The following is an 11,330-nucleotide window of genomic DNA, read 5'->3' as shown; positions in this document are numbered from 1 at the left end:
TTTTAGTGTTGTCAAAAGACCCGGTACTTCGGTACCAAGTCGGTACTAAAAAAATGAAAACGTTACGGTACCAGGATTTTGTAAGTACCGGTGGTACCGAGTACCCGGTCAGTCCGGTTCTTGATGCGCTATCCGAAAGGTGAGCAGATGCGCTCTCTTCATAAAAGCACTGAGACGTGGCGACATCAAAATGAGGAAACACACTAAACTAACAAAACACTTTAAAGACAGACACCCGGAATATAGATTTTCCAAAAGGCTTTGACTTCGTTGAATAAACATGAGCACTGCACGTGTCAAAGTCGAAACCCGGTGCGAGTGTTTATATATCACTGTATTTCTGAAGGAGACCGACTGTCTTCAGAAAATGATGGATGTCATTTTCATTTCATCTTGCCTGCAATGCCTGAGCAGCGTTTGTGAGCGGAGCGCTTATTTTATTACAGCCGTTACCGTTTACAGAATCTCACATTTAAATTTCCGCTACTGAAATAAAGAGAGATAGCCTAACAAATAGAAGGAAGTGTAGTCTGCACAAAATCGTGTCATTTTATTCGTCTTGTCAAGAGTCTTGAATTTATTGACTTTGACTTGAATTTATATAAATTGTATTAAGACAAAAAATTTGTTTAATATTTTATGCAACACCGTAAAAAGTGTCGGAGAAAATAAAAATGTTGTAGGCTACAAAAATGTTTCGTCTTGTCAAAATACTAAATTCATTTGACATTTTTCTGGTAACACATTAGGAAAAGTGTTGCAGAGAAAAATAAATAAATATGACATCTGTCATTTAAAATTATAGGCTAAGCAAAATTTATAAAAAAACGAGTTGAACGCATTGCTTTGCTCCATCCTTATTCTGCTGTGTCACTCATCGACAACCTGTCTGTTCTGTCTGAGGGCCGTATATTTACCACAGGTACAGTCTGCTCTGAACATCGTTATGCACATGCTGTGCACTGACCACGCAAATAAAAGGCGTGACGCTGAAAGCATGCGTGCATAACAGTCCGAGTGCAGGCTGTACCGGTGGTCAATAAGAATAAAATGCAGATATGCTGTTCTAAATGGACGTCGGGAACTGGATATTGTTAGACCGCCAGCTCCCGTTCAAATTACACCAGAGTTACCGACCGCTACCGCGTTTTATTCGGGAATTTTATCCCGCGGCGCAAAAAATCTGGTCGGGAGAGCCGCGGGAATGCAGAGCTCTAACTCCTATCTCTCCCACTCCAACAGCTCCTCCTGCTGGCAGAGAATGAATTTGCATATATATGCCGCCACAAATAGAGTGCAAGCCTGTGGGAAACACCGCTTCTGTTATGAATATTATTCAATATTTTAATTTGAATGTCAGATTGAAATGAACATCGCTGTTATTAGAGTAGTTAATCGTTAGCATAAGCGCGGCTAGCGCTAATATAATGAGCATTAGAATGACGTTTCTTTATTAACTATTTAATGCTCATAACTTTTATAATGGTAAAAAAACTGGAGGACATGATATTTACTATTTTTACACACCAGAGGCTTTTAAATGAATTGTGAATTTAAAATATGCGTGTTAGAGAATGTACAAATGGTTAACATTGTGTCATATCAGTCAGAAAAGCAGTTCTGGGCTTCTTTTTTTATTATTTTTTTTTAGCTAACTTAGTTGTTATTCTTGGCTGAATAACTCTAGAAGGTTTTAAAAGCCCTTTAAAATTAAATATGTAAACAGTTTGGATTAAATGAAGTATAGTCAAATATTTTAATTGGCATGTTTTTGTGTTTTGCTTTGGTACCGAAATTGGTACCGAGAACTGTGGATTTTCACTGGTATTGGTACCGAATACTGAAATTTTGGTACCGTGACAACACTACTCTGTTTGTGTACAGGAGCCTGACTCTCTTTCTCTCCTTAATGTCTTAATGTAGAAGAAAGCATCAAAGAAGGCACCTTCTACATCCAAGAAGGCCAGAGCGCTCTCCATCAGCAAACAGGGCAACACTATCCAAAGGTAAAGAAACTATACAATCAGCTAATATTAAACGCACAGATTTTGTCCTAACACTGTTGCCTCAGAATCCCAATGTATTGTTCTTGTAGAGTCTGAATCCATGTTTGCTTTTTGTGCACAGGTCTACAAGAAAGCCTCTGATCACCCCTGCTAGAAGTTTACTTGAGTCTTCGATCATTGGCGCCACTCCGCTCATCACACCACGCTTTGACCCGAGGTAAATACTTGCACATGACATTATATGGCTTTGATTGTGATCGCTGAATATTCATGACGTTTTAAAATATTTATTGACTTGAACAAATTACACATTTACAAAAAAAAAAAAACGTCTCAATCTACAAGATCCCATTTCAGTATATCAAAATAAACTTGGCATTACATAGTCCATATATGTAATCCGAACACAATTTTTGCATCCCCAAGGTCCAGATAATTTAAAAATGGTTACCAAACTTTGTAAAAAAAAAAAAAAAAACAATTAGTCTGACTAGTGACATTTTTCTAAGGACTATTTGTGTAAATGTCTGTTTTTCTGTCAGATTGCCCAAGACTCCAGCATTGAGACTTGCACGTCACAGAGAGAAGGTGTTCAGCCTGTCCGTTAACGGCTCACCTATTGCTGGCAGTGGAGAAGACATTGTCATTAGTGTCCCCATTGGAAACGGAGAGGTAGGTGATTGCTACTGCTACTAATGGAGCGAAGCACATTGTCTATGTATGCATACATGACATATGTTCTTTATTATTTCAGTGCATTCAGCTGCTGGCCAGTGAAATGGACTCTGTGGATCTGAGTCAGCTGGATGAGAAGGCCCTACGCAGTATCAGAAACCTGCAGGTATGTGTTGCTGTGTTAATTCTTAATGGAACTACCAGGAAGGCATGGCTTTTTTTACTGAATTGAATTGAAATTAAATGTACTTTAAATGTAAACTGTTTTTATAGTGATACCACCTTCTAAATAGGCAGAAACTGAAATAAATATTCTTTTTTTTTTTTTTTCTAATGCAGAATCGTCTCACGACTCTTTGTGGAACAAAGTGAACGCCCCTTCTCCAGTTTTGTACAGCAAACTGAATTGTAATATCCCTTCAAACGTCAACATTGTGTACTCGTATTCTTTCCCATTTTATTTTTGTATTATAACCATGTTGATTTTATTGTTTTTCTTCCATGTTTTCAATATTTGCTATCGTTTCATTCCCATTAGCTTTTAAAAGGTAAATGTAAATAAGATTAATTGTAGTGCTCATAAAGTGTTGTACTGCCTTTTGTAAATATGACTCTTAAAAAGACCCTGATTCCACATCCCTGCTGTCTCTTGCTTTTCCTTGCCCTATGTTTGAGATATTATTATTTTAAGATAACTTGAGAAACCGAGAGAGGCTGCATCAATGTGTATGAACTGGATCCATCTGAAATGGATAATTCACCCAAAAACAAAGGAGTTTTTTTTTTCTGAATATTTAAGTATATGGTAACTAGGAGCTCTCAGGCTCTGAAAAGAGATAAAAAAAAACACCAAAAAGGTGTATCCATCATACAAAGAGAATGTAAGTTGTTAATCTCTGATACTGCAGTCCTTCACTGGCACATTTGAATGTACACGTGAGAAATTTCTGATCTGTTCTAGAATATATATATTTTTAAATTAACAGCCTAGAGATAAAGACAGCACCTGTTCTATAGTATTGCTTAAACTAGCTTGCCCTCTGGTGGTTGCAGAATAAAACGTCAGGTGGGCTGATGTCAAGTTTCAAATGAAATTGGCTCCAAGCTCATGAAAAAGATAAATATTGCCAGTCCTTCTGGCTGCTGTGTGAAGCCTGTTGGGGAGAACATTTACTGCATTATTGTGAATACCTTAGTAGTTCACAGCCATATTCATCATAGAGTCATGCCAAATGGAAAGCCAATAGGCCTATGGTCTGTAAAAATAAAGTTGAGTATGTTTTCTCTAATAGGGGTGTGCAATAAATTCCAGAAAATATTTTTTTGTTATTTGTCGATAATGATAGTTAGACAATATTTTGCTGAACATGTTATTGTGCTGGTACTTTTGACAGGTTAATTAGGACTGCCATGGGCAGCTGACTCCCAAAGCTTTTAATATTCTTCATATTCTGTGTGGTGGTTATAGTTTGCAGGAGTAATAGAAATGAACATTTCCAATAAGTTGAAATTGATTTGTACCTTTTATAAGGCCAATTTTTTAACCTAATTAAATGTGTATATATACATCATCTTTTGTGTCAAATTCTTAAATGTAATCAATCAAACAAGACACTATAGGGCTACCAATCAAATGACATCAATACCAACAAAATTTGTGTTTGCAATACAGAGGTGGCACAGAATCTGAAGTAGCATTTAGATGCATTTACACAGACTGTTTAATGCAGGAAATGAGTGCAGTTAACCTGCAGTTACAAATGCATAATGTTTTTGATGTTTTCAAAACAAAACGTTCAGTATTGAGATTTGAAATTAATTTGGGGAAAAAAACAAGTAGGCATAACTGCAGACCGGAGATCTCCAAAATGGGGGTGAACTCCATAAGTGGGCAGAACCTCCAAAATGGGGCGGGGTCTCTTCGCGCAAACTCTTTCCCCATTGGCTCTGGCTTCGGCCAATTGTTATTGACTTACATTTCAAAATAAAACTTTATAAATTAAACATTGTTTCTAGTTGCTTCAAAGTAAACTATGCTATATAAATAAATATTCTCCATGAGAGCAGAACCCAAAGCTCGTGGCCAGTGGTGTTCAGACTGGAGTTTGAACCTCTGCTTCATGATATAAACGGGAATCACTCGCGAGCCGTCCCAGCCCAGAATATATTTAAATATAAACCTAAAATCCCCAGTAGGTGGCGGCAAATCACTGCATGAGTGAGTCATTGAGTCACTCATTCAACCGATTCGTTCAAACGGCTGATTGATTCAGTAACGAAACACCGTAATAAAATATGCTATATAAATAAATATTCTCCGTGAGAGCAGAGCCCAAAGCTCGTGGCCAGTGGTGTTCAGACTGGAGTTTGAACCTCTGCTTCATGATATAAACGGGAATCACTCGCGAGCCGTCCCAGCCCAGAATATATTTAAATATAAACCTAAAATCCCCAGTAGGTGGCGGCAAATCACTGCATGAGTGAGTCATTGAGTCACTCATTCAACCGATTCGTTCAAACGGCTGATTGATTCAGTAACGAAACACCGTCATGTGAAGCAAAACAATTCTGAAGTGGCTTTGTTTGAAACTATTTTCTTGACGAAATAGAGAAAAAAACAGCAACTTGTGTCTAAAATGTAAGTCAATTAATATCAACTTCATGTTTATTGGACTGCTTTATAAATATCACGTGCAATCGTACTGATATTTGGAGAAAAAACTAGGCTACTATTCATGTGACATTAACTAGTAGGTTATATCAGATGGTATAAATATAAAAGACATGTAAAAGTCATACGGGGGCATATTTGCCCCCTTATCTTGAATTTGGAAGGAATTCTAAATCTAAATTCGATAATGTCAAATCGCATATTGTTTAAACAACAATTACGATATTATCGTAGACGATACCCAGATAGCAAAATGACTCCGGAGCGGATAAAATAGACTTGAGCTAATATTCCAGAACCAAAATGAAATGAAAAATATAGCATAATATCGCCTGCAGTTATTCCTGAAGAGGGGTGAAAAATTACCTAACGTTACATATACGCTCAGGACTACCGCGTCTCACAAAAAAGAAGGAGATCCCGTCTAAATAGTTCTGATATTACTCAAATCTACGATAATGCTAATGCGCTGAAGAGCTAACGTTCCACAACGCAATTTCCCAATTAAAAACTAACGTACAACAAAGCAATTAACAACTTTATTAATGTTAATGTTACTGGCAACTGTACAAATAAAGCATATTTCAAAAGTATTCTTACCAAGTTCAGTCTTCTTCAACCTGGCCGGCCGCAGCTTCTCCACTCTGAGGAGGATTTCTGAGACGGCACCGGTAAAAAAAAACAAAAAAAAACGCGTTCGGATCGTTAATCCGCGCAGTGTCCATAATGAGTCCGCTAATTGACAGTGCGCTGTCCGGAGGCGGGGCATATTCTGGGCGAATGACCGAACTCAATTCTGGGGGAGGATCCGCCCCGGAGTCTGTTGCTATCAGGGTATATATAGCACACCCCTATTTTCTAATATGAATGGGCATGTTAGTTTCATTATTATAGAAATTATCTTAACAGGATCATTTCATTTTTCGTAGTTCTTTAATTATTTGGTTTATTTATTTATTTTTAATCTAGTGTATATTGCTCTCGTATAACTATAAATTGTAGTTGTCCATACATATCCCTTATATATGTGTATACTTGTTTTTGGTGCAATCATTTAAAATAAATTCTCATATATTATTTGATTTAATTATTATGAATTAATAATATATTTATTGATTATAATAAAAAAATTAAAATATTTTTTTGTTTTTATTTTCATAATTTATTTGTATATTTTATTTAAATATTTTTAATTCCTGAATATGTGACAGTCACTGGGCTGCCAGTGTTTGTATGTCACTAGAGGGCAGTGTGCACGTATCCATACAACACCATTGTCCAAGTTGAATCGTACCCCCCCCCCTCTCTCAGCCCACAGTCTCCTCTCTTCCTCTGTCTCTGACCTTCAGGGTTGGGAAGATGCATTCAAAGTAAAAATGCATTCAATTAGTGCTTATTAATGCACTGCCCTCATTACAGGAGAGAGTAGGAGATGAGTTCAACATCATCTTCATGTTGAGTCCTGTTGCTGCTTAACAGCTTCTGGCAGGCCTCCTCCAGCACACACATTCACGACATATATGCTCTACATCCACTGTAGACAAACTCAGTGTGCCATTCAAAGATCACTGCTGAAGAACTTTGTGGCTTTATGGGATTGAACAGATGTTGTACTCACTGAGGCGTTGAGTTCAGATCCCCTGTTAGCAAACGTACGCCAGCGCACCTGCTTCATGAATGACATCCACATCACTGTTATGCTTCAGCTATTGAGCTGGAAAATATTTTTCTCCCTAGATACATGACTTGATTTACAGAATAATATGTGCGGATGTAGTCTATTGGACAAATACGCCCTGTCGCAAATAGCACACTGGGTAGGCCTATACAATCAAAAGGTTAGAGTATTTACATCTTTGCTAAGTCGGTTAACTGTGTTATCCTTTTAGTCTGAGCTTCCATATTTTCACCCCTAAACTAAATTTGTTTTTCATTACTAACAATCGCGTGCTACATCAGAGCCATGTTTTCCACACATACATCATCACCAAAATTCCAGAGGAGATGGGTGCCAAATTATGCAGTGGGATGGAGGAAATTGGCAAATTTGTGGGGAGATGGATTGCCTTGGCACTGCTCTCACCAGCCAAATTAATTCCTCTGTCTGCCCTGTCCCCCTTACGAGACCATCCGTCAAGCGGGTCCTCTAATCGATTTATTCACAGCGTCTCAGTCTGCCACAGTGGCACTTCTTTCTCACTTAGTGGAGCTAGAATACAGCCATACACAGAGGCAATGTGCTGCTGAGTTTGTATAGTGTGTTGTATGAGCGTACGGTTATGGATTATAAACAATAAGTAACTGGTAATTAGTTTTATTTATATTGTATTAGTTGGTAATTAAGATTTTGCTTAATACTCACACTTCCATTGTAGGGATGTGCACAAAATATTTTCATGAAAGGCAGTGACAATAGCTTATTTCAAAAATTATTATAATAAACATTTTTTTTTTTTTAGTTTGCGATCAGTATGATTGTATTTGAAAGGAGTTAATTATTATATACTGTAATTATTATTTTTGTTCAGCAAGGATGCATTCAATTGTTCAAAAGCGAAAGTAAAGACATGATCATATTTACAAATAATGTTGCAAAATATAATGTTATGAAAGATTTCCGTTTAAAATAAATACTGTTCTTTTAAACTTTCTATTCATCAAAGAATCTTGAACAAAATCATGTTTTTCACACAAATGTTTAGTACAACTGTTTTCAACACTGATAGTAATAAAAGATGTTTTTCTTTAGCATGAAATCAGCATACTAGAAAGCTTTGCCAATTGCGTCACAGGAATAAATTACATTTTAAAATATATTAAAATAGGAAACAATTTTTTTTAATGTAAGAATAATTCACAGTATCTATAATGTTTCACAATACAAAATCTAGATTTAAACGTGGACAATATTTGATATTTATTGTATGAAAATAACATTCATTTTTTATTTTTAATTAAAAATGTTTTTTTTGTTTTTCTCCAACAAATTTAATTTTTTCAAAAGTTGAGTATAAATTACATCACTGTAATTTCCATCACATAATAGAATTAACCACAATACATAAATTGAGATGTGCTGGAAATGCCACTGTGGTGGGAATTTTGTTTCAGAAAAAATGACCAAAAATGACTCGCCTGTAATGCATGTATATCCACAGTTGAAGATTGCTAGTGAAGAGCTTAAAAAATGGTAAGAAATGTGTGTTCTAGTTGACCTCAGTAAACAACTAGTGGTTGCTGGATCCATCCCAACCCTAGCTGTTCCATGGAGACAACCCAATGGTTTAATTATGTGGTGAAATGTCTTGCCCATTTGATGACCCCGGTAATTAGATAATAGAGCCTGACATTCCCATGGATCAGAGGTGGATGATACTGCACCAGTCTGGGCACGTACCCTCTGCCAAATGGTCTGAGTCTTAATAGTGTTTTGATGGGCCACACCTCTGTCACCACAATCCCGAGGTGGTGCAGAAACAAGGACATCTGCTGCCAGAAAGCAGTACTCCTTTACAATCAACTTTGCAAATGAATGTATAGCAACCGTCAGCAGACTCTCAGGACATGTTTTGCCCTCTTGGCACGGCCCATGCTGTTTTATTTGTCAGCAAGACTGAATAAGCCACGGAACATCAAAGAGACAGAGGAAGACCCTCAGAGGTTCTGATACAGTACAACAGAGCTCATGCTAATTCTTCTATGCCAGCCTCGGTCTCCGAGGACGTCCTATTATTTGAGAAATGTGAGCTGCGTGCAGGCGAATTAGCATTGGTTTTATTTTTTCTCTTATATTTTGTGGGGGTTTGGATGACAAACATTTTTACCTTAACACTGAGAAAGAAATTAGCTTAAAAAAAAGTACTTGCAGTCTTTGAAAAAGCTAAATCTTCAGTTGCGCTTTGGTTCATAGCCCTCTTTCTCTAAAGTGCCTCAATAAAGTCCATCACCTTATTTGCGAAAGTAATATGGCCCAGTGCGATCCCAAATTACATATAAATGACACAGCAAATTGGAAAATTAGGAGAGGAGGGAAGGGTAATTTGCAAGCAAACAGGGTAAAACCAATTTATTAGGAGAGCAGGGAGAAAAATAGCCACAGCTGACGTCCATAAAAACATCAGTCTCTCATTCAGACTCGCAGGTGTATCTCTGAAATCCTCCTCGGGTCAAATATACGAATGTCTATTAACATTGAGAAGGATGCCATTTAAATGAAATTGAATGATTTTGTGATTAGTTTGGTCAAATAATTAGCATGTAAAATGAGAAAGTGCTTTGAATGAAGTCTAAAACATGAACTGGTTTCTAGAGGTATTTCTGCTGATGTTCTGACTGCTTCTTGGACAGATGAGGAATCTGAAGGAAAGGCCATTAGTGTGCACTCTCTTGTCCTTCACCAGGTACGCATCTAAAGCCAGATCTCAGGTGAGGACATGTCCATCAGAAGTTGAAAGCATATTTTAAATCGGCACAGCTTGGTTCACATAAGACATTATATATAGCATCAAAAATAATTTAGACATTTACAAACCTGGTGTTGTGAAAAGGTCTTGCATCAAACTTTTAAAATAAAATTCATACATTTATAAGTATTCAAGGTTGGATTCAGCCATCATTTTTGCTATTTTTCAAAATGACAAAGACTATATATATATATATTTACAGTATAAACTGTATGTGTATATGTATGTATGTATAAATGTCATTATATAGATCAATGTTGGAAACAGTTGTACTGCTTAATATTATTTTGGAACCTGTGATACGGTTTTCAAAACAGAAATCTTTTGCAGTCTTTACTAACATTTTTCATCAGTTTAGCATATCCATGCTGAATTAAAGTATTAATTTCTTTAAAAAAAAGAAAAAAAAAATATTGACACCCAATTAAAGGCTTGTTAGAAAAGATTTCTATTTTGAATAAATGCTGTTTTCTTTTTTAACTTTTTGTTCATCAAAGAATCCTGAAAAATGTATCACAGGTTCCAAAAAAATACTAAGCAGCACAACTGTTTCCAACATTGCTAATAAATCAGCATTGGACATTGGTAGACAAATTAAATAAACTAGGCAGGGTGAGAAAAGTGTTTTAAAAGTTTATTTATCTAAAAGTCCACAGGCCAAAATTGCCATACAGTAGTTGCATACAGTACAGAGATAGTCATACACAGGTAAATGCAGTTTTTTGTTGTTGTGATGTTTGTTTATAGTTCTGCTTTGCGTTCAGCTGAAATGCTGACCTTACTCTTCGAGAATAACAGCCAGCTCAGCCTTTCACTCTTCTGTGAACCTTCAGGTCCTGAAAAAGACCGTTTTACATAGTACAGGTCAGTTCAAAAACACATGCACACTCCAGAAGCAGCCTATATTTATTCAGATGCCGAGACAGGTAGATTGATATTGTTCAGTTTCTACATCCTGCTGTGGAGCTCTGTGGTCAATGTTTCTGACGGTGGTAATATAACAGCCGAGTCGTTTGACTTTGTGGGGTTGCCATGTTGACAAAAAGCAAGCGGAAGCGCAATTCGAATAAAGACCTGCCTTCAATGCCACCTTTCAATCAAAGCTCAAAGCAAAAGCCATTTTTAGCTGCACACCTGTGGTAAAAGTGCTTACTGCTGACACAAATTAGCATGTTGATTTCTTTTTAGATTGTTTCAGGCTGTTAGTCCCTCAAACCAAAGCAGCTAAAAGCTGGTCAAAGCAAGCACTGAAGCCAAATGTGTAATTTGAAAGTAGCGATAACTGGCTGTAAACATATGGTCATGATCATTCAAACACATGCCCTCCATATATGTTACCAGAGCCAAATAAAATGAATTATAGTTTTTTTTTTTTTTTTTTTACAATGAATTTTATAGTTAATTTTACTCTTTTGACTTCATCAAATTAATAATTGGTCTATACCTTCGAAGGGGCCTTTCACATAAAACATGTTTTTGAATTCCACTAACTGCTTTTCTATTGTTTTTCTATGT

At 36.6% G+C, this 11,330-nt stretch overlaps 1 protein-coding gene across 1 annotated transcript in view; it reads left to right on the top strand.

Annotated features, from left to right (window-relative positions):
* The window catches only part of cdca8 (cell division cycle associated 8), a 4,936-nt gene extending 1,633 nt beyond the window's left edge, over positions 1-3,303 (top strand). The window contains exons 7-11 of the mRNA XM_016486028.1: positions 1,924-2,006; positions 2,128-2,223; positions 2,549-2,678; positions 2,761-2,847; positions 3,021-3,303. Coding sequence (XP_016341514.1) covers positions 1,924-2,006; positions 2,128-2,223; positions 2,549-2,678; positions 2,761-2,847; positions 3,021-3,053 — 429 coding nt within the window. The 3' untranslated portion in view covers positions 3,054-3,303. The remainder of the gene's footprint in view (positions 1-1,923; positions 2,007-2,127; positions 2,224-2,548; positions 2,679-2,760; positions 2,848-3,020) is intronic.
* The last annotated feature ends 8,027 nt before the right edge of the window (positions 3,304-11,330 follow it).

This window comes from Sinocyclocheilus anshuiensis, unplaced genomic scaffold (assembly GCF_001515605.1).
Source record: "Sinocyclocheilus anshuiensis isolate Anshui unplaced genomic scaffold, SAMN03320099.WGS_v1.1 scaffold209, whole genome shotgun sequence".
Lineage (NCBI taxonomy): Eukaryota > Metazoa > Chordata > Actinopteri > Cypriniformes > Cyprinidae > Sinocyclocheilus > Sinocyclocheilus anshuiensis.
The sequence above is the reverse complement of the archived record's forward strand: the minus strand, read 5'-3'. Positions and strand labels throughout refer to the sequence as shown.